Source organism: Acomys russatus, chromosome 27, assembly GCF_903995435.1.
Source record: "Acomys russatus chromosome 27, mAcoRus1.1, whole genome shotgun sequence".
Lineage (NCBI taxonomy): Eukaryota > Metazoa > Chordata > Mammalia > Rodentia > Muridae > Acomys > Acomys russatus.
The window spans coordinates 18,170,120-18,194,595 of NC_067163.1; the positions used below are offsets into that span (position 1 = coordinate 18,170,120).

The following is a 24,476-nucleotide window of genomic DNA, read 5'->3' on the forward strand; positions in this document are numbered from 1 at the left end:
ATAGGCAGCCTCGTAAGTGTGTGAGAAAGGACACTCCTGCGGGCAGGAGGAGGGGGACCAGTGGGCTCAAGGGACCAAGGTCTAACGTGTATGAGTCCCATCAGACACGGAAGGTGGCTGGATATCCTCATCACTTGTAAGCTCTTGGTCCAAACAGAAAAGCAACTAGTGAGTTGTGTTTCACATGCCTCCATGAGAGAGACCATGAAACACAGCACGCTCACTACACAGATCCAGACACAAGAAAATCCCACAGTGATATTTTAAACTCATCCTCCTCTCTCATCCCATCTCTCTCTGTCAGCGGGCAAATTAATAAGCCAGGAGTTAGGACCCAGAGATGGTTTTAGCCTCACAAGATCTGACAGCTCACTGGGCATCAGTGAAGTGCACTTTAGGAAACCCACTCCACAGGGAGGTGACCTGTGACTATTTTCATCCCAGGCAGCTGGTCACGATCCCCTTGAGTTCCACCTAGACTTTGAGCCGCTTGCGTTTTGTTTTCTGACCCTGTTCCTTTCCGGTGGAAACGCTCTGTGGGTGAAAGGGAAGAAATCATCTCTCTGAAGCAGACGTCATGACAGGCTTTCTTCTGGTCCTTCTGGTTCCCACTGTCACTCTCTCAGGTAAGAGCACCTTAAGCTAAATGCAAACTGCAGGTGTCAGGTTGTCCAAAGGGGGTGGGGGAACAACACCGTGGGTCACGTTATTACTGTAAAAGTGCGGCATTGATCTATTTCAAGATAACCTTTAAAATATGGTTTATAGCACGAGAACACTACAAACAGATGTCTAAAGAAGTCTGAGCTCTGAGTACGGTTAAGGCTTGCTCATTTACTGCACGGTGCTCTTTTGGATCACTGCGTATTATGAACCTGATAGACACAGTGAGGGAAATGTTACCGAGTGCTTTGGATGTTACTCTCAGCATTGCTAAATGCTCAGTAGAAATTTACTAGGTGGACACCTTTATATTTACTAACAAATGTGTCCGTATTCAATTTTGTAAATTTATTCTGCAGACCCGTTAATAATTTAATAAATACTTCTAAACTAGGAAGCTTCATATTTTCTTTTATTATTTTAATAGTATATAAAAAAGTCCGTGAATATCTGTGTGCTATGTGACCAATGGAAAAAAGGATTATTGATAAGAAAAAAGAATTAAAATAAGGTGAGAATAAAAGCACAGAGGGAGGAGCAGGCTGTGAGGAAGGCACCCTGAAGATTTAGGGGACAGTGGTCACTTACATGACACTTTTCTGAAAGGATTACTGATAAGAAAAAAGAATTAAAATAAGGTGAGAATAAAAGCACAGAGGGAGGAGCAGGCTGTGAGGAAGGCACCCTGAAGATTTAGGGGACAGTGGTCACTTACATGACACTTTTCTGGGACTCGGAATCATTTCATTGTTACAAAACTTAGAAACAAAACAACTTTTCCCCTGAAGCTAAGAACAGGGCTTTGAGGAGAGTTAATCCATCAGCAGTGTGTCCTCGTGTCTCAGGAGTGTTTTTGCCACATTTGATTATTACAGCTTCCAGATTGAGAGTGGGCCATCTAGAACTAGATCCCAGACTTAAAAGTTGTAGGCTGTGACGTTTGTACAATCACTGTCATGCACACATTCAGAAGTCGCCTCCCACTATGCTCACCCTCAGAAGCGAGCAGGGTAACTTTGAGGTGCAGAGAACGCTAAGCCCACTTCCCAACAGCACCCGATATGTTCTCTGAAAAGTCTTGAATTCCACAAGAAGTCTTGCGATCATAAAAATGATCATCAACCTTTGGGTGTTTATCATATGATTAGTGCTCATACGTCTGACTTATTTTTTTTTTTTTGTGCCTTCATTTATTAGGATGTTCCTTTTACTATGAAAGAATTGGTTCTTACAATGCACCTTGCAAGGATACCCCTCAGTGGGTAACAGAGATAATTAGCATTAACTCTAGGCTCAACTCCGCCTAGTCCTCTGTGCTCAGTAAATTTTTCCATCAGAAAACTGGAAGTGGAAGAGAACTTGGTGCTTTTCCTCCAGTGTGGAGGCCACCACAAGAGTGTGGGCATGTGTTCTGTGAGTGTATGTTTCTCACAGATCATCGTAATAATCTAACTAATAACGCACAGTCAGTCTCGCTGTGAGACTTCAGAAGCCAGTGAGATCTACTCATATTTTTGCCTGGAACCTCCTTCCTTATGTTCTAGCATCTTTACTACTCATTGTAAAATATTTACACAAATTTATATTCAGATGACACTGAACACCCTTTCAATTTTTATATTTCTGTGTTTAGTAAATGAAAACACTTGCATATTCTTGTGAGGCATCTCTCGCGTGGGAGTGCTTGTGTGTGTTCCCAAAGAGGAGGAACTCTAGCTTATTTGCCTCCCCAGCACTCTTCCTAGGGGATGATGTCTGTGTTTACTCATTCAGTGAATATTCATTAAGCATGTGGTGAACCCTGGGAATACTTCCAGGATGTGTGGCTGCATGGGAGAATAGAGCAAAGTCTTTCTAATAAGCTCCTATGTTTAGAGGAAGCCATTAAATATTTACTATTTGGCTTCACCTTGAGTACCAGAGCCATATGTTAGCAGACCTGACTACCATTCCTGTGCATAATACTTTCACAATAATGGAAAGAAAAGACAATAAAAAGCAAAAGATATCAAAAACCATCGTATCTCTCATTGAAAATTGTTGAAAAATTTCAACTATTAATTTTTTCCAGTAATTTCTTTATCTCTCATAGTTGGAGATCAACATAGATGCTATCTTTAGGAAACTCATAAAGTCATGGGAAGTTTCATTGGTTTTCTTGACAATTATTTATTTATTCCTTGGAATGAGTGAGTTTGTCAGATCCTCTTAAAAGGAAAATTGGTATGGGGATGGTAAGAGAGCAGGAACCCTGGCAGTCTGAGGGAAGAAAAATTAGTCAGAAATAAAAAGTACCCAAAAACCAAAGTCTGAGTTCTAGAGGAAGATTTCTGTCTGGAGTTGGCATGGGGCATCTGTGGGGGGCCGTGCCCGTGTTGTGGCATAGGAACCATTCTCTTATATATTTCCTAAACTAAACCAACAGGTCTCAGTCAGTGGGCCACATGTTGCACCCTCTGCACGGATGCTAAGATTCTACAGGCACAAGAGGAGCTGCAATAGTCACCTATGCCGTGTTTATCCTCCACACGCTTTACCTAAGACAAAGGTTGAATCTCGACCAGATATCAAGCTTCTAACTTTGGGTCTGGTACCCACTGACGTTCAATATTGTTCTTCTGGACTCTTGTTTAAATGAAAGAGGGTTCGGCAAGGCTCTAGACATTCTGAGCCAAGAGGAGCAGCACTCCGGAGTGTATCCCGAGCTCCAGGTTCCTTTTATAGAGACAAGCAGCAGCAGGCATAAGGTCTCCATCTCTGCCTCTCAGCATGTGCTCTCTGACTCTGTTTGTTCCTTCCTCTCTGGTCCTGAGCCCAAGAATTTACCTGTCTGGCTACAAAGAAAATATCTCGCCCAGATAAAAAAAGCCAGAGAGCTTAGATAGAGAGACCAGGAACAGGAGAAGGTTGGGAGACCAGGGATTGAGGCACCCGAGGGGGCACGTGTTCTCTACACATGCTGCACTCACTCAGCCTATGTTCATGGGATGGTTCCAAGGCAAGTAGATAAGAGGGGATAAGGGTTTAATTTGAAGCAAGAACACTCCCTTCCTTTAGGACTGTGTGTGTCTACCTTTAAGGAAAATGACTGCTGAGTGTTACCAGCACTGAAGAATCCATGGACAAAGTGATGAAGCCAGAAGGCCAGACATCAGCTACAGAAGGCAACTTTTGGGTAGACTATGAAAACACCAGGGGAGGAGGGCGCTGGAGAGATGGCTCAGAGGTTAAGAGCAGTGTCTGCTCTTCCAGAGAACCCGGGTTCAGGTCCCAGTACCCACATGGCAGCTCACAACTGTCTATAACTACAACTACAAGATCTGACACCCTCACACAGACATACATGCAGGCAAAACACCAATGCACATAAATAAATAAATAAATAAATAAATAAATAAATAAATAAACAAATAAACAACACCAGAACGGGGGCGTTCTCCTAAGATCTAATGGATATTTCTTGTGCCTTAGTTTTAGAATGCCATACTCTTCCAAGTGCTAGGCTGCCTGAGGCAACGGGATGTTGTTTAGCTTTTTGAGCCTGTAGTAAAATACATGTAGTAGGTGACTTGTGAGCATAAAAGATTTATTTTATCTTGCAGTTGGATTTTCTAGTCTGTGGTCAACTGATCTCCTTTAGGCATTGTGGTGAGGCAGCAGATTGTAGTAGGAGGGTAGGTCTGGGGGAAAAACTGCTTAGACTAGGTGTCAGAAAGCAAAAGAAAGAGGATTCTAGAATCCCATAATCCCCTCAAATGTACCCTTCGATACCATAAAGATCTCCTTGTCTCATTCTACTTCTTAGAGGTTCCGGTACATCTCAATATGCACCACCCAATACATGGGTCTTGTGGCCGCTGAACATCTAGACCAGAGCAAGCAGTAAAGCACATTGGAAACTGCGTGGTGTCACTAAGCAACATCAAAAATAGCAATGCTAGTGAGCACGTGCCCCTAGAATAAAGCTGTTGAGACCATTTTTTTATCCTATATATTATATATGGTTATATGCATCATCTATGGGCCATACATAAATGATCACAGTGAAGATAAGTCATCCACCCCCTTGCATCCCCTAGGTAATCACAGGCAGGTAGAATGTCCTGAGATCTGAACATCACAAGCTGCTATTTACTTCCAGCCCAGAGCTGGGCAGGTCACTCCCCTCCCAGTATCACAGCATTTTCAGCTTACAATAAAGAGCTTGGATTAGCACCGAGAGTCTTTTCAGCTCTGGCTTCCCTACCATTTCCCCTTTGCTTTTCCCTTCACTGACACTGAACATAGGGAATACAGGCTTCCTAGAGATGCAGTGCAAGCCAGGCTCACCCCTCATCCCAGAACAGCTTCTTGACTTGTCAGTGAGCAACGGAACGTATCTTAGAACGTTAGTCTTCTACTGTCAACTTAAAGGATGAATCCGTTTGCAAAAGAGAATCCATTTATTCCTGGAATCTTGGTTACATGTAGCTTTCTGTGTCCTAGGAGCAGTGAACCAGGGCCATTGCCTTGCCTGGTACAGAATTGTGGCCGTTTGCTGATTCATTTGTCCATTCACCACACATCATCAAATATTTATCAAGGCTACAGTTTCAAAGAACCAAATATGGCCGTCATCATTAATATTTTATTTTAAAAGGACAACTCGTCGACTTGTCTGGACTTATTCTTTGTTCCTGCTACAGTTACTAAGGCATTTATGCTTTAAAATTTTTTTTTTTTATTTGCTTCGGTGAATTTTGCTTTGGTCAAAACAGACTTGTCCCAGTCAGTTCCAGCTGCCGTAGTGCAGTACACATACTACAGGCTGGAGGCTTAAGCGACAGCTGTTCATTTCTTCCAGTTCTGAGGCTGAAGTTCACGCTCGACAAGGTTGAGCGGTCTCGGTGAGAGCTGCTCTCCGGGTGGTAGATTTTCTCTTGGATCCTCACTGAGCCCCTTCTTCCTCCTTAGAGGCTGTATCTTCAAAACACTCACCTTGGGGTGGGACTTGCATAGCATGATTTTGAACAACACAAACGTTTAGTCCATTCTAAACAGTACATATTTATATGCTATGGGAGCCCCACGTTTAAAAAAATTAATTAATTTTTTTTTTATCCCGGCTACAGTGTCCCCTCTCTCTTCTCCTCCCAGTCCCTTCCCCCTTTCCCTCCACATACTCCTCCTGCATTTCTCCTCAGAAAAAGTCAGACCTCCTGTAGATTTTAGCCATGGCATGCCAAGTTGCAAAAACACTAGACAGCTCCTCTCCTATTAAGGAGAGATGAGGCAACCCAGGAGGAGGAAAGGGTTCTAAAGGCAGGCAACAGAGTCAGAGTCAGCCCCTGCTCCTGCTGTTAGGAGTCCCACAAGAACACGCAGCTACACAGCTATAGCATATGTGCAGTGGGCTTGGGTCAGTCCCATGCAGTTCCCTGGTTGGTGGTTCAGTCTCTGTGAGCTCCTATGAGCCCAGGTAGTTGTTCCTGTAGGTTTTCTTGAGGTGTCCTTGACCTCCCTGAGGAGCCCCACTTTTTAAGATTGGAAAGACAGTGTGAATATGTTCTCCTTCCTAGGAGAGCAAAGCCATACATTTCTCTTGCAACCAGGTGAAAAGCAAGAGCCAGATGCCACCATTTTAGATTTTACTGCACAACATTCAACTTATCTCCTTTCCAAAAATCTGTACATTTTTTTGGGCACAGTTTTCTGGAGGGGGCTAAAAATTCAAAGCCAAGGGCCTTCCTTGCTTGTCCTCAGCAAAACCTGGTTCACAGATTGTGTGAGCCAAAAATCTCTCTGTCTCTCTGTCTCTGTCTCTCTCTCTTGTGTGTGTGTGTGTACATATGCATATGCACAGGTGCATACAAGACATTATTCTGTAGTTTTGACATTCCTGTAGTGACTTAATCCATCATTTGAGATAACAAGGTAATGATTTGTGCTAATTGCGATAATCTGGAATAGAGAGACTTCCCAGGAAGTCTAGCCTGTGGCCCAGCAGTTTAGCCAAGTAATCAGTGAAATTGGTGAGGGAGACCAGCCTCTCCCTGGAGCTCTGGGCAGGTGTTTTTCATAGTTAAAGGACTGTTTAAATCACTAAAGTATTCATCTATGTTCTTTAACTTCTTACAGTAAGCTTGGCTTCTGATGACATTCTTGTAAATAAGCAAAGATGCTGAAGGATTGGGCTAGAGAGATGGCTCAGTGGTTGAGACCACTTACCACTCTTGCAGAAGACCCCAGATGGGTCTGCAGCACCCACACATTGACTCACAATCATCTGTAACTGCAGTTCCAGGGGATCTGAAACCCTCTTCCAACCTCTGTGAGTACAGGCATGCAAAGAGTGCACATACATGTGGGTAGGGAATACAAACACACACACACACACACACACACACACACACACACACACACAATAAGATCAACTTAAACAAGTAAAACATAAAAACGATGCTGAAAGATATGGCAATTTTTCTCTTTAATTGGTAGTTGCAGGAATTTCTTGCTGCCCTTGATATTTTGAACAAAACTGCTGTTAGTGAAATAGCTAGACAGACTACTTTATGCCATCTTGAACAGTCCACTGAAACGTTGGGGGAAAAATCGACTACACAGGATTTCAGATGACTGGCCTGGTTCCTGAAGGCACAGCCCCATCCAGTGACATTCCAAACACTTCGTATAAAGATTTTTACTATGACAAACTTTGGAGAAACTGTAGGTGACCCTGCACCTACTTCTATTTAGGCCAGAGAAGGATCACTTTCCCTGTTGGCTTAGCAGAGGGACTATTGTGACAAGGCTGAGACTGGTCCAAATATTACCTCTCAGACTGTGAAAGCCTTCTGGTAGGCTTCCTTAGGGAACGAGCTGTGAGACACTCACCTGTGCTGCCTCCCCTGGTATCAAAACATTAGGCCCAATTAAAGGTTTCTCTAAAGTGGTCTTTTCTTGCCTCCTTTTAGTAGTGTGGGCTGAACTGGTAAGGTGAAGGAAAGCAAAATCAGCAGGCAGCAGAGCAATGGCAGAGTCGTGGAGTTGGTAGTGACAGTGGCAGCTCAGCAATCAGAAGGCCAAGCAGCAAATGCTGCAAGGAATTCCACTGCTAAACGGACAGAAATGACAGCTGAACAGTCTGAGAGTTTAGTTCAACAATGGGGCCAGCAGCGTAAAGCGATGGCCAGAGCAGGAGAGAGAGCATGAGAGAGAGAGGGAGAGAGAGACGGCGGGGGGCGGGGGGTGGAGAAGAGGAAAAAGAAAAGCCCTGACACAACATCATGAGCCAAGGAACCTCCAGAGACAACATTGAGTTGGTTTTCTGTTGACCATCTTGTGCTGGTCATGTAGACTACTCTTAAGAATAGTTTGTTTCCTAAGTGAGACTGCCTTGGAAAAGACTAAATTTTCATTTGCAAGTGGTTAGTAACTGGAGAGAGTTTTTGGTCTAGGTATGGGGAAACTTCTTTCAGCTCTAGGATTCATCTGATGCAGACCCATGCAGGCCCTGTGCATGCTTCCTCATTCCCCGGGAGTCCATGTGTTCATTGTCCTTTTGTGTTGAGAGGGCCTTGTTTTCTTGCTATCCTCTGGCTCTTACATTAAAAAAAAAGCTTTTTTTTTTTTTTTTTTTTTTTTTTTTTACTGATTCTTTGTGAATTTCACACTGTGCACCCCAACCTCATTCTTCTTCCTGTCCCTCCATACGTGCCCTCTGCCCTTGCAACCTCTTCCCCAAAAGAAAACAAAAAATAGAAAGTAAAAATTCCAAAAGTATAAAAAAATAAACCAAACCAATGAACCAACCAACCAAAACAACAACAACAACAACAACAACAACAGCAGCAGCAGCACCAGCAGCCAGCAAGGGACAGGACCAACTCTTCTGTATTCATTCCACTGAGGCCAGCTCTCCAGCACCAGGGCCAGGTCTCCAGCACTGCCTCAGGGAGGGGTAGAGTCCTCTCTCTTCAGTACTGGAGCCAGCAAGGGGCAGGGCAAGCTCACTGAGTGTAGCAGCTAGGAAGGGGCAGGGCCAGCTCACTGAGGCCCTTGGATGGCAGCCTAGACCAGGCACATTGTATGGCCTTTGATGGTAACATGGGCCATGGACATTGACGCAGACCCCTACTGCTGCAGGGTCATGGACCCAGACTTGGCCTTTGGTAGCAACAGGCCAAGGCATCACCGTGATCTCAGGGACCAGTGCAAGCTACTCATATCAGGCTGTTCTCACCAGCTTTGCATTTCCAGCTTTACCTCTCTTCACAGTGCACAAACCTTTGTCTGCCACATACTTGCTCATTGTAGTGGTGCCTGGGCCTCTGGCTGTCTTTTGTCTCAGCCATGTTGCATCAGCTCTTACACTTTTTTTTTTTGCCTTCTCTTCCACAGGGTTCCGTGAGCCTTGAGGGGAAGGATTTGATGAAGACCTCCATTTAGGGTTGAGTGTTCTGAGGTCTCTCACTCTTCATATTGTCTAGATGCTGGTCTTTGTATTTTTTCCCCATCTCCTGCAGGAGAAAGCCATCTGATGACAACTGAGCAAGGCAATGATTCATAGATCATAGCATAATGTCGTAGGAGGCATTTTATTACTACTTTCTTTTAGTAGAACAGTGGTACTTAGTTTTTCCCTAGGCCCCTGGCCTATCTCATGTTCTTTCTCATGCAAGCAACATTGGATATGGATTTTATCTCATGAAGTGGGCCTTAATTCAAATTAAATCAGATAGTCATTGGTTACTCTCACAACTTTTGTACCACCATTGCACTAGCATTTTTTTTTTTTTTTTTTAGCTCCATTGAAAAGTTTTTACTTAACTGTAATTGCCAAGGTAGTCATTTGTAGTCTTAATTAACAGGCCGATTTACGACTCTATGAAACATGGCTTTTTAAAGCATAATAAAATGGGTGGAGTATTTTAACATAGGTTTCTAATAAGAAAGCTTAGAAATATGTCTACAGCGTGCTCCCATTGTCTCTGTCAGGAAAGTACTCACCTGCGGGGCTTCAGTCATTCGCTGCCCGATGCAACTTGGTGACAAATTGTCCCCTCTGTGAAGTGACTTCTGAGTCCAAGGGGTTTTATTCTGCTATGATTATTAATTGTTAGAAAAAGCGGATGTCTACAATACCCCGACCACAATTTCACACCAGATGGGAAGCCCTAACTAGGGTTTCTGCTTTTCCTGAAATTTCCCTTTGGTTCTTTTGATAGGGCCAAGGGTTGGCAAAATACACTAGCATATCTTGCAGGCATGTCTCTATTGCAGATTGAAGGTTTGGTAAGCTGGGTTGATATTTATGTTTCTCCTCTGGTAGCGTGCAGAGTACCTTCCAGTACAAGAAACATTATCTTTGTGGATTTTTTTCCTTTAATGGGTATGTAGTGTCCTTCCCTGTCTCTTGTATTTAGTTTTGATTTGAGGTCTACTTTACCAGATATTAAAGTGTCTATACCTCCTTGCTTCTTAGGTCCAGTTGCTGAAATATCTTTTTTATTCTTTTACCTTAAGGTAATGTATATCCTTGATGTTGAGGTGTGTTTCTTGGATGCAGCAGCAGGATGGATTTTGCTTTCATATTCATTCTATTAGTCTATGTCATTTTCTTGGGCAATTGATAACATGCATGTGTAAAGTTACCAGTGAACAGTGTTTGTTGACTCCCTTATTTTGTTATTGTGGTGGTGATGGTGTTTTTTTTTTTTTTTTTTTTTTTTTTTTTTTTTTTTTTTGTGTGTGTGTGTGTGTATGTTTCTTCATCTTTTTATTTGCTTGTCTGACATTAGTTATTCCTTGTGTTTCCTTAGGTGTGATTGCATTCTTCAGGTTGAATTTTTAATTCTAGTACCTTTTGTAGGACTGGATTTGTATATAGAAATTGCTTAAATTTGATTTTATCAAGGAATATTTTATTTTCTCCATTTTTCTTTTGTGATTGAAAGTTTTGCTGGGTATAGTAGTCTGGGCTGGCATCTGACTTCTGGTAATAGCACCTATTAGAAGTCAAGTTTAGTTCTAATAGGTCTGCTTTTATATGTTAGTTGGTCTTTCCTTCTTGTAGCTTTTCGTATTATTTCTTTGTTCTGTATGTTTGTTTAATGTTTGTTTTTTATGTGCCAAGAAGATGTTCTTTTCTGGTCCAGGCTATTTGGTGTCCTGTCTGCTTGTGTACCTTGATAGATATCTCCTTATTTAGGTTAGGGAAAATTTCTTCCATGATATTGTTGAAAATATATTTTGTGCCTTTGACCTGGAGTTCTCCTCCTCCTTCTATTTCTATTATTCTTAAATTTGATTTTTTCATATTGTTTCAGATCTCCTGGTTGTTTTTTGTCTGTTTTTTTAAACATTTAACATTTTCTTTGCCTGAGGTATGCAGTTTTTCTATCTTGTCTTTAGTGCATGAGGCTCTCTGTTACATCTTTTATATTCTGTTGGTGAGGCTATTGTAGTTTCCAAATTTCTCAATTCCAGATTTCTCCACAGTAATTTTTTTTTTGATTCTTCTTCTACCTTCAGGTCTTGAATTGTTTTATTCATAGTCTCCCACTACTTGTTTGTGTTCTCATAGATTTCTTTACAGGATTTACTAATTTCCTCCTTAAGGATCCCTATTATATTCATAAAGGTTATTTTAAGGTCCTGGTCTTGTGCTTCAGCTGTGCTGCATTTCTCAGTGACTACTGTGCTGGGGTAGGTAGGTGAGGTAGTCTCTAGTGGAGACACATTGTCCTGGATGTTATTGATTGTGTATTTAAGCTGGCATCTAGGTATCTGGGTTTAGGATGACCGAAATTCTAGGTGCTGATATGTGGTTTTGTGTTTGTTGGGTGGGTGTCTTGTTCCATGGTTTCTGCTGCTCTGTGGTTCTTAGAAGGTGGCTTTGTGTTGCCTGGTGGGAAATTCTTCTAGGATTCTGCCAGGTGTAGCCACTTAAGGTTTATAGGTAAAACATGTTTCTAGATATTCAGCGCTGCAGTTAGAAAAGGGGATGGGATAGAAAGGGGGTGCTGAGCGGGGGGTCCCAAGATGGCAGAAAGCATGCCATTCTACCAGGATATGCTTAGTTCTTTGGGATCAGGGTAGAGAATGCTGGAACAGGAAGTCAGCTATGGAGCTGGGGATGAGACTGGGGGACTGGAATTGGAAGAGAGGAGGGAGAGCTAAGATCTGAAACTGGCCTACAAGATTCCCAGGGAGTTGGGTACTGGGGCAATGGCAAGAGTCAGGAGGAAGGCTGGAGGAATAGATCAGTGTGATCTGCTGGAGATGGGGGCAGAGGCGAAGGGAAGGCCATAGCAGGTGTCTGCTACAGAGTTGGGATGAGGCTGGTGGTTGGATTTGGAAGGGGAGAAGGGAGAGGTGAAGATCTGCTCCTCATCCGGTTTTAAATGCTTACTTCAGTGCAGTAGGAAAACAGTCTAGAGAGACAGAAGAAACAGCAGAAGCTCGGAGATCCAGAGTCTGTGGATGGTGGAAAGGGGTCAGAGTGCGATGTGGAATGCTGGGAAACCACCTGGATGAGGCTGTTTTGAACTTTGAGGTGGGGTAGGAGGAGCCAAGTGAACATCTTTTCCATCAGGATGAACCAGGGAATCTCTCTCTCTTCCCTCCCCGGACATTTCCGGAAGCGGTTAGGTCCCTTGACCCACTGATGCCTTGGCAGCTGCCCTGCTCTTAGATGCTTCTCTGATTGTTAATAACATCCAAAGCACTAGAGGTCCAGAAGGGCGAGATTTTAAATGAATATCCCATGTGTAGGGCCGTACTTCCCCCTATTGCACACTTTAATGCTTTTTACTTTAATGCATTTTATATTTTATATGTATGCGTTCTTGAGGTGGAAGAGAAAGGGTGAGGCACAACTTCAGCTATAGCCCATCTTTTTTGTTGTTGTTTTGAAAAATACTTTTTATTTGTTGTTGGCACGTCCACGCACATAGGATGTATTTTGGCCATATTTTCCCACACATCATGTTCTTTTGTTCCCCTCCCACTCCCTCTGCCAACTGTTCTTGTCAACAAGACCTCCACCTACTTTCTTGTTTTGTTTTGTTTTGTTTTTCTTAATAACCCTCTGAGTTTGTTGCTTGCATTGCATGGATGTTGGGTTATTACTGGATCATGGGCAGCTTCTCAGCAGCTACAGCCTTGAGGAGAAGGACTCCCCGGTCTTCTGCTGGCGTTGACTCAGTTAAAGACAGGACATCATGAGCCCTTCGCCATGCATGCTGGAAGGTAGTATTTAAAAAAGAAATACATAAAATTTAATGTCGTATCTTCTCTTTTTTCTCCTTGTATTAAAGATTTTGAAAAAACAAGTCAAATTCTTACCAAATAGTCTTCTCATTGCTTTTCAAGCACATATGTATTGATAGAAAACACACTTCCTGTATTTTATCCATCAATATTAACATTTATGAATTATTAATTAAGACAACAGCTAAGAACACTTTTAAAGGGGAAATCTTTTCCCAAGAGAAAAGTGTGATGCATCCTTTCTCCCCCGTCTTTTTTATTTAAAAATTTAAAATTTATTTAAAACATAATGACACCACTCCTCTTTCTCCTTCCTTCTGCGGCCATGTATCTCCCTTAGCTACCTGTCAAATGCACAACCTTTTACTCATTGTTGTTACACACACACACACACACACACACACACACACACACACACACACTCACTGGAAGGCTGATTTGTGTGGGTAACCACTGTGGCTTGAAGTTCAGGAGACCACAGGCTATGTCATGTTCAGAAGACAGAATTTCAGGCCACCTCTCTCCGTCTTTCAGCTCTTTCACTCTTTTTGTCTGACCTTCCCTGATGTTATTGGAGGCTTGATGAGGGAGGATGTAGATGCCCCATTTAGGGCCGAGTATTTGTCAGTTATTCTCAGTACTTTTTTTTTTTTTTTTAACCAGTCGTGATCCTCTGCATTGACTCCTGCCATTTCACAAAGAAATGTCTCTGATGAAGGTGAGGAGTAGCCGTAAAACATGAGTTTGAACATAACCACACAGAAAGCAGTTTGCTAACATGCATTTAGCAAAACACAGTGGTAGGTTTCGTCCTAAGACCTATGGATAGCTAACTAAACTCTACTTATATCATTTAACTGCCTTTGTAGTACAAAGTCCCAAAGTCTTCCTCATTTCTCAAAACAAACAAACAAACAAACAAACAAATCAACCAACCAACCAACCAACCAACCAACCAACAACAAAAAACATGGTCAGGTCTGCCACAGCAACAGGCTACTTCCTGGTACGAATTTCTCTAATGGTCACTTTCCTGATGCTGTGATAAAACACTCATGGCAACTTAGACAAGGAAGGGCTTAGTTGGCTTATGGTTTCAGAGGGTTTTGAGTCTACCACCATCATGGCAGACAGGTCTGGCAATAGGCATGGCAACCGATTGGCAGCTGAGAGCTTACGTTTTAGACTGTAACCAGGAAGCAGAGAGCAAAGAGAGGATGGCAGAGGTCTTTGACCTCTCAACGTCCAGCCCCAGTGACACTATTCTGCCCTATACCACACCTCCTAATCTCCCTAAACACTGCCACCAACTAGGAACCAAGTATTTGAACACCGAAAACTATAGGGAACATCTCGTTCGACACCACCACCATAACCATGTAATTGTGGTGGGTGACACATTCCGACGACAATAGTTTCTGCAGCTTTGGGGCTGTCCTAGTTTGTTTATCATACCAAGGCAGAAAGTGTCTTGTAGAAGAAAGGATTTATTTCATCTTACAAGGCCATAAGGCAACACTAAAAGAAGTCAGGGCAGGAGTGACGGGGAGAGAAACTTGTTTTTTATGATCCCAAGTGTGGGATCGGAACGGTCTTGTGAGAGAACAGGTGAGGCTAATCCACTAGAAGACCACCCACCTCATGCGGGAGCTTGATTGTTGCCAGCTGAAAAAATCCCGTAAACAGACTCTGGGAGGGGATGTATAAATGAGCCCAGAACTGAAGGCGGACCTTTAAAGACTTGGGATAGTTTGGCTGTTCATTGCTCCACTTTGAGACACTTCTAGAGAGAACCGCTCAAGGGAAAGCTTTGGGTTTCCAGCTCCTGCTGAGCTTCCGGGTTCTGGTTACTCCAGGTTCCAGCAGAAGAAATCCTTCTGATTATGCCAGGAGAATTGACCCTTGGAACTGATATCCTTACGGTTTTGCTATTGTGTTGTTCCTTAATCCTCTTTTCCTATTGTTTTGGTTAGTCGGGTTATAAGTGACGTATGCTCAGTTAATAAGTTGTAATAAAATATATTGGTTAAGAAAATTGAGAATGCACAGGAGTGCAAGGCAGGAGCCTGGAGGTAGGCACTGAAGTACAGAGCCTGGGCAAATGCTGCCTACTCACTTGTTTTCCATGGCTTGCGCATCCTGCTTTTTATACAACCCAGGACCACCTGCTCAGAGGCAGTACCACTTTCAGTGGGCCAAACCTTTCTATATCACTCATTAATATTAAAAAATGTCCTCAGAGCATGGTCTATAGGCCATTATGTTGGAGGCATTTTCTCAGTTGAGGTCTCCTTTTCTCAGATGACATTAGTTTATATTAAGTTGACTAAAGAACTAATCACACAGGGGCTTTCTGGGACCTCCTTGACCAACAACTCATGGGGAGGTGTGAGACTCCTAGCACTAACATTTTCATTTAATAACCCATGGCTTTTGGGAGCAGCTTTATCTATCCAAGCAAGAACCTTTATTTAAACCCCTTAAAAAAGCAATTATATTTTTAATTAGCTTACAAAGCCATAAGGCTGTTCATACATTCTTAGTTTTGGTTGGTCTTCTCATTACCCCCTTTCTCTTTCCTCTTTATTCCCTTGTCCTCACTCCTGCCTAAAACGTTCCACCCCCTCTTTTCCCTTGTATCATTGGTGCCTTCTAGTTTCCTGACCTTTGTAGGAAGTCCAAAGTCAATACCTTAATCTAAAAATTTGAAGTTAGACTCCATATAGGAGGGGCGAGAACATGTGGCATTTGTCTTTCTGGGCCTGATTTATCCAGTTTTATCCATCTTCTTTTGAACTTAATACATTCACTGTTCTTTATATCTGAGAAACATTCCATAGCGTATTGCATTTTCATTATGCGTTCATCAGTTGATAGTGGCATGAAGATGATATCTCCTTAGTAGGATGGAGTTCTTTGGGTGAAGGCCCAGGAGGCATGGAGTTGGTGCATATAGCAGTTCTATTTTCAGTCCTTGGGGAAACTTCTATGCTGATAAGCACAGTCGTCCCATCTTTGCCATCCTCATCCCACCCTGAGAAGAGGTGCACGGGCACCATGAATTGCTCCTCTTTTAGGGAACTGCCTGTGGAGACCTCATGGACCCAAAGGGATGTTACATCTAAGGGCAGTCTCTGGGTTTGGCTTAGTAAACTTGGAGTAAGCATTTTGCTTGTGATTGTTGGCCAGTGTGTGTGTGTGTGTGTGTGTGTGTGTGTGTGTGTGTGTGTGTGATCAGAGGTCTTCTTGAATAAAGAAAATTCTGCAGATTTAGTTCTTCTAGACTATTAACAGATATTGAACATTCACAGAGAAGCTGAAAGCGATAGTTAGGGACCTTATTGGTTTAGGTTAGCCAGCACATACTTGAATACAAAGAAGACTCATTAGACTGCATTTCTATGTCAATACTCTAACCGAGGCCCCAATTTTAAGTCAGAATCATTTCAGGGACTTACATATTTTTGATCTTGTAAGAATTCTTCCTGGGAGCTGACCAGAGAAGGACTTCTAGCAGGAGATATTACTGGGAAGAAGACAAGAAAATAGACAAAGAAACATAGTGGGTGTTCAGTGATGATATAGCCTTTTCCCTGGTTCATTTATCCATGTGTGAAAAATGAGTGCCCTCTCTGGGCCAGGCCCTGTTCTAAATGTGGAGTGTTGTTACAGGGGATAGATGCTGTCTGTGCCTGTCAACCTGAAGTTTGGGGGGTGGGGAATAATGACAACATGTAAATATGCAAACAACATACACATTATAAAACTATACATATAAACACACATACAAAGACGACACATAATAAAACTGTACATATAAAACACATACAAAGGTGATACGCACTTATGTATACAATAACAAACACATGTAATATGATTGAACATACATATGTATATTTATACAACATATGTACAAGGACAGTCTGCATATCCAATATATATACAATAATAGCTTATAAATACAGTACACACAATGACTATACACACACACATATATACATACATATATACACTCATATTCAACTGAAAAGATACAGGGTAAATCCTAGGTGCAATGAAAGAGCCAGCATGTGTGCAGTACACATTTCTAAGTAGGTGGCATTTTTTTTTGTGAGACCTGAAGTGAAGGGTAAGATGAGAGGCTATAGGTGACACTTCAGAGACCTATGTGTGCACACAGGGATAAGATGTTTCTAGAAAAGTATAGATTCTGGTTTTGCCAGTGTGGTACAGGGAAGTAGGGTGCAGGGAGAGAGTGGGGTGCAGAGCACCTTGCTTCAGAGCCTCTGTTGAGCCAGCCCATGGTAAACAGATGAAGGATCCAAGGGAGGATGCTGAACCAGCGTCTCTGCTGTTCCCTTAATTCAGGTTCCTGGGTGACTCTCACAGCCTCTGCAGCACTCAGCTCCATCGCCCAACATGAAGACGCGCTCCTCAGACACTTGTTCCAAGACTACCAGAAATGGGTTCGCCCTGTGCTGAATTCCAGTGACACCATAAAAGTATATTTTGGCTTGAAAATATCTCAGCTTGTGGACGTGGTGAGTCAAAACCACACACCGTCCTTAAGTGTTGTGACTCCAGACTTTGTCTTTCCCTGTTCTTGACCCTGACGTTTTTACACGTAGGCTATATTGAGAGGAAATATGTCCCTAGGAGGCAGTGAAATGTCCTGAGGCAGGAATGGGAGGTCATCCCATGCTAACTCTGTAGGACTCTTGGGCAGAGGGCGGAAAGGGGAGTTAGAATATATTGACACCCCCCCAAGTAGGAAGCAGGGGAGAAGGGAGGATAAAACCCAGCATGACAGGTAATATCCAGGCTCCTTGCTACTTGTGCACTGGGCCATTAGGGCTCCTGCACCTAGGCAATGTTTCTCACCCTTCCCAATGCTTTACCCTTTAACACAGTTCCCCATGTGTGGTGTGGTGACCTCCACACATACATTATTTTTGTTACTACTTCATAACTGTAACTTTGCTACAGTTACAAATTGTAATGTAAACCTCTGTGTTTTCTGATGGTCCTAGGTGACCCTTGTGGAAGGGTCATTTGCCCCCACAAAAGGGGTCAACGACCTACAGTTGAGAGCCGATGATGTAGAGGCTGACAAGGTGGCGATGACAGTGCCCTGTTAGAGCCACATGCTCTTCAGGGGACTCCTCACTTTTCTTGACCTCACTTTTGCATCTCTGCTCCACTTTCTTCTCAGGATTGTACTCCTGCTAGGTCTGTTTGTGGAGAAACCTGTAGCCTCAAATTGCCCAAATGCAGGAACTCATCCTATTGTGCTCCCCAAGGCTCTAGATTATGTCTCCCGTGTGGCTCAAGCCTATGGCCCTCTTCTCCACTCTGGGCTGGCTAAATGCCCCAGGATTATTTCTGGAAACTTATACAGTTTGTCTTTTTTCTTTATTTTATTTTTATTTTTTTGGCATATACATTTATATTATTACATAGAAATAAAAAAATTACATACAGCAAGAAGAACCATGAAACAACCAGGGATTATATGAATGTTACATTCATGGTGTTTTGGCTAATTATATTTGGCAACCTTGTAGAAAACATCTTTCCTATCTTGGTGATTCCAAAATTCTGAGTGAGAATCAATATCTATCATATCTCATCTCTGTCAACTTAAAATACCTATCTAGACCTAAAAACATCTTAACCCCTAAACAACTAAGGTTAATTGTAAAACTAAACTATCTGGTCTTCAACCCCATCAGACATTTGAGAAAGAGTAAAACTTAATTACTTGAGTTTGTCTTAAGCCCAGCTATAATTTCCTTCTTCACACCATCAAGAGCTTTCTGAGTTCTTTACCTGATAAAAGTATCTCCACAATGAATTACTGCTTGTCTTAATAGGTAGTTTTATTTGAGCAAAGTATGCAGTATGCTGTGGGGCCATGTATCACTGATTTGTTCTTAACTTTGGAATATTTGAATCTTTTGGGTTTTGAACACTTCTGCAGTAAGACTCAGGATTCTTCCTAAGAAACATCCAAAATATTGAAACCCTCCATTTTTCATCCCCCTTTTCCACCTGTCAACTATTTAATTTTTATTAGTTCTTTGAGAGTCTCATATAAGTTGCTTTGATAATGCCCCCATCTGTTCTCAACTTGGACTCCCTCCCTGGTCACCCAACACTATACCCTTACAAACAAACCCTTCAACACCAACTTATGTGGCCTAAATATTGGATGTGTGCGTCATGGATGCTTTAACCAGAGCTACCGGCTCAGAGAAAACCATCTCTCCATCTCCCACAAGCTAAGAATGGCCAATAGCTCAAGAGCTAGGATTGGAATTTCCTACCCAATGCCCATCTCCACACTGGGATTTGGTCTGCCTTGGGTTTGCACGGTTTTATGTACACAGTTGCAATCGCTTCCAGTTAATAGGTGCAGTTACCATGCTGTGACTGGAAGACACTGTTTAATGCTCAACATTTTTAATGGTCCCTTTCTTAGGATGAAAAGAATCAGCTGATGACAACAAATGTGTGGCTCAAGCAGGTAAGGACCAATCCAAGGCGTATCTGCCAGCCACCTTGGGAAACTGGCATTATTTTATATTTAGATGCATTGCCGTCTGAAAAGACTCTAGTTGGGTTCCTCAGGGAAAGACTCAGGGATGCCTGTGAAGGGTCTGTTTTATCTTCAGCTGTGAACTCAGGAGAGCAACCTCGTTAGTGTATGGGCATGCATCTTCCTGTAGCCCTGTTCCTCAGGGGTGGGACAGCATGGGGCGGGGCTGGCACTAGGCAGGTGGTGACAATGATTCAACACTATTTACTGTGAGTCTGCTAAGTGACAGGCATTGTGCAAGATCCTGGAAGAACAGAGGAATAAAACAACAACAACGACAACAACAACAACGCAGTCCAATCCTCAAGGAGAGGGCAGAGGGTTAGTTAGTTATGCGAGGAATAGTTACTGTAAGATGGTGAACACCACTATTAAGTTTATATAAGGTCCGTGAAGGCGACACTGAGATGGGGGAAATTCAGGGAACGCTCCCAAGAAGAGCGATTGTCTAACATGGGCCTTAAGGTCAAACAGAAGTCCTGCAAACCAGATAGGAGTGGATTTTGTGAATCATATTGGCAGTCCTCCCGATAATTCCCATGACTGCACAGCCCCCTCACACCTAAGCAAACCAAGTATTGCAGCACACCTTCCTAAAGACGAAGACTACTGCACTCAGCTCCCCTCTGTGTCCCCTGCCCCATCCCATTCCCTCCCCCCACCCTGCTACTGGTCAATGATGTTTCCTCCCAACCACTGGAACCCCTCGAGCTGGATCTATTTTTATTCTATTGATTTATTTTGCAGACTTGGTTGTCTTTCTTCCTTGAACTTTCAGAGAGGAATCAAATCCCCAGGGGCCATAAATATCTTATTCACAGACTTGCTAAAACCACACCAGGAAGGACGATGTCATGACCCCCCTCAGATTTGCACCGTCCTGCTCAAGGTCCAAAGGCCTTTTCATCCACTCATCCATCCTTTATTCCTTCCCGCGCACAGTCCCACCACCATCTCCCTAACCTGCTGTACCGGCCACGCTGGGACTCCTTGCCCTTCCAATTTCTGCTTTAGACATTGTCTCCCCAGAATGCCCACATGGTCTCTTCCCCAGCATCATGGGCAGCTTGTGTGAATCAATCTCAGGCTGGGAGCTCATAGTGTCAGGGCCAGTGCTGTGCTCAGTGCCAGTTAATGTGGCATATACGGTGACACAATAAAATCCCCAAGCAAAGGAAGTCCCATCAGCTACCCCCTCACCTCACAAATCTCGATTCCCTTTGCTATTATTGATCTTGCTGCTGGACCACAGAAAGCAAGAACAATTTTTTTTTTCTGACTTAGAAATCCTCTCCTGGGGCTTGCCTCAGCTCCCTTAGAATACTGCTTCTGAAATTATTTCACTCTTTACCCCTCTTTGTCCAAGAACTGTTATGGGTCTTTAGAGAAATCCATATTAGCAAACAGAGAATCTGCTGACATTTGCCATCTGAAGATGCCAAGGCTTTTACATGCAGCTTCATCCAGGACACAAGCAGCACCACCAGGCTTTGCTGCTGCCATTTGGACAAGGTGGCTCGTGACCCTTCTGCTTCCCAAGGGCTGAGGGTTTACAGGCTTGGACCGCCACGTCTAGTGCCATGCCATTCGGAGCCTGATAACTTTTCCCCTGTGTCTGTAAACAATTTCCTCTGAGCATATTGTTGCCAGTCCCCCTGGTGGTTTAGTTTGGTCTGTTCCCCATCACTGAGGCAAAATCAGTTCCCATTGGTCTGATATGATACTCTGTGTGTGTGTGTGTGTGTGTGTATGTGTGTGTATGTCTGTGTGTGTGTGTGTGTGTGTGTGTGTGTGTGAGAGAGAGAGAGAGAGAGAGAGAGAGAGAGAGAGAGAGAGAGAGAGAGAGAGAGAGAGAGGACAAGTGCCAATAAAACCCTTTTCGGAAGTATAAGTGCACTGTGTGTTGTATGTATGTATATATATGCATATATGCTAAAATGCTTATTGAGTCTGGGCAAATAAAGACAGATCACATTTAAATTAATAGACAGCTGAAATGGCTGGTTTTCCATCTGAATCATGCTGCTTAGAAATAGTAGAATTATCAAACTTTACCAGGCAGTTTATGTTATATAACTCATATATAAAAGAGGGGCTCACTGGTCACTTTGCTTGCATTAAGCTTATGTGTATTTAATTCTGTAAGCCTTTCCATAATGCTTTATTTTAAAAATAATTTACAGGATATATTCTTTCCCATCCCTCAACCCAAGCTGTACACAAAACTAATTCTTCTTCATCACAGACACACCCACACTCCTCTTCACTTTTTTAGTGCAGTGACTTAGTATAAAATATTGTTGCTCTGAAAGACGTTAGTTTCCGATGTAGTCAAGGCACCACAAATTCAGCACAAGACATACGAGTTCAGTAAATGTAATTAAGAGCAGAGCACTATTTTGTTGTTGTTGTTTGTTTGTTTGTTTTTTGAGACAGGGTTTCTCTGTGTAGCCTTGGCTGTCCTGGACTCACTCTGTACACCAGGCTGGCCTTGAACACACAGAGATCTGCCTGCCTCTGCCTCCTGAGTGCTGGGATTAAAGGCGTGCACTACCACCGGCAGGATCAACAGAGCAGTATTTTTTAAAAAGCCTTATTTGCTGGATTGGAGAGATGGCTCAGTGATTAAGTGTGCTTGCTACTCTCAAACTTAGCCCGGTCTTCTCTGGCCTTCACTGGCAACTGCAAATGTACATGGCATACACTAAATGCATATACATAAATAAACACATAAATCTTTTAAAAAAACAAAGCCATATTACTTTAGGCATAGAGAACTCATTTCTAATAATGTCAGTGTATTAAAATTTGACCACAGAAAATATTTTAGATAGCAATATTTAAACCTAGACAAAAATTATTTTATTTTTTTAAGAGAAAATACTTCATGGCTTTACGATTTAAAACATAGCTTAAATTCCTTTGCTGTCAAATTAATCTTCTGCATATAGGACTGTGCACATTAAGCAGAATTTTAAGTTGTAAGAAAGCAACTCCTCATGCAGACCCACAGACGAAGCAATCTTCAATTCTTGCTCTTCCTGCTAGTAATTTACGAAAGCGCATTTGTGAGCAGCCCCAAATATCTTGCCAAAGAGTTAAATCTAAATTATGTTTTGATGGGATGTAACAGATTAAGGTCACCTGTCCACATGGCTTAACATTAAGAGCATAACCGAGCCTTAATCATACAGCAGAAACTTGGGCTTTAGAAAACAGAGTCCCCACCCCAGGTTCTAGATTTAACTCTTACATGCCTGCATTTCAGTGAAGCTTGGCTTATAAAAAGGCCTTGAATAACTGTTCTAAAATTTCAAGAGAGGCAGTGGCACATGAGGGACAAGGAGGCCTTAGCAGGGGACGCTGCACTGACTGTAGGACTACCTGTATGCAGAGCTGGGTAGCGCTGGCATTTTCTTGTGAACAGATAATGGCGAATGGGGGTGGGGTGTGGCAAGTAAAATGAAGCAGACACAAATGCCACTCTGTGTGAACATTTCTGAGACTCGGACCCTCTGAGGATTCCAATATGAGTCTTTCAGAAGGAGATGAGGGAGTTATAAGGAGGGAGTTGTGTGCGCTCTTCTGAACATGGATAAAGAAGCAGAGCAAAGCCTGAGAATGTTGAGAAAATATTCCACATGCTTTAATTAGCCTGGCTTTCAAGTACTTAGTCATCTTTGCGTGCTTTCCCACAGTGACACGGTATCATAAGTATTTTAGATTCTGTGTTCCCAAAGGCCGTGTCTTCTTTGAAGTGAAGAGATGTCACATATGCTGAGATCCTGCTACTTATCAGGAGATTGATGTTTATTTTGTTTTTTTTTTTTTTTTTAAATAGTATCTTAATTTATTCTTTGAAGACTTCACATAGATGCAGTATTGATTGTATCTACTCTCCATGTCCCACTTGGACTCTGTCCAGCCTCCCCAGTGCACTTCTCTTCAACTTCATGTCCTCTTTAAAAGGAGAAATATCCAGTTAGTGCGGCCCACTGTGCCCAGGTATGAGGCCATCCCCTGGGGGCATAAACAACATCCCCCTGGCTGTACTACAAAGAAAGTTCCTTTCCTTCCTTCAGCGCCGATCAACTACTGTGGCTCCCCAGCCTGAAGTGAAGCTTCAGCAATCCCTCCTCCATCTACTCTAGAACTTTCTAAGAGAGATAATAAATCAGTATTTATTTAAGCAGCGCATAGATGAGAATGCCTGCTATAACTAGACATGTGCCCTTTGTGCCCAGAACAAATCCATGTAAGCCATTTTGCCAAAAATAATTGGTAGTTAAAAAAAAAAAAAAAAAAAGACAGTTTGGGTCAACAGTTTTCTATATGAAACCAAGCAAGTGTTCATCTCTCTTACTACATCAAATCTAAAGCAAAGTGTTTTTTAATATTTGGATTTGCTCTTTGAAAATTTCATACTTGTGTACACTGTATTTTATTTATGTTCATCTTCCTCATACCCGCACCCTTTCCGGGATCCTCTCACTCAGTTGTATGCCATTTTATTATAACCCTTTTTTTTTTAAATTTAATTTTTTTTATTAATTTATTCTTGTTACATCTCAATGTTTATCCCATCCCTTGTATCCTCCCATTCCTCCCCCCACCCCATTTTCCCATTATTCCCCTCCCCTATGACTGTTCCTGAGGGGGATTACGTCCCCCTATATATTCTCATAGGGTATCAAGTCTCTTCTTGGCTACTTGCTGTCCTTCCTCTGAGTGCCACCAGGTGTTTTCTATAACCCGCTGAGTCTGATTAGTGGTACCTCTACAGGCATGGGTGTGAGGCCGTCCTCCGGATCAGGGTTGACCTAGCAAGAATCATATCCCTAGAGAAAACAGACTCTCCCTTAGCAGCCATCAATCGTCAATAGCTACTCAGGTAGAGCGGATACTTGGTTGTCTGTTCCCCACCTGTACAGGAATACTGACTGCCTTCAGCTTGTGTGTACAT

General features: G+C 42.6%; 1 protein-coding gene across 1 annotated transcript in view; it reads left to right on the plus strand.

Annotated features, from left to right (window-relative positions):
- The first annotated feature begins 212 nt into the window (after positions 1–212).
- The window catches only part of Chrnb3 (cholinergic receptor nicotinic beta 3 subunit), a 28,755-nt gene continuing 4,491 nt past the window's right edge, over positions 213–24,476 (plus strand). The window contains exons 1-3 of the mRNA XM_051169604.1: positions 213–626; positions 17,284–17,456; positions 19,397–19,441. Coding sequence (XP_051025561.1) covers positions 578–626; positions 17,284–17,456; positions 19,397–19,441 — 267 coding nt within the window. The 5' untranslated portion in view covers positions 213–577. The remainder of the gene's footprint in view (positions 627–17,283; positions 17,457–19,396; positions 19,442–24,476) is intronic.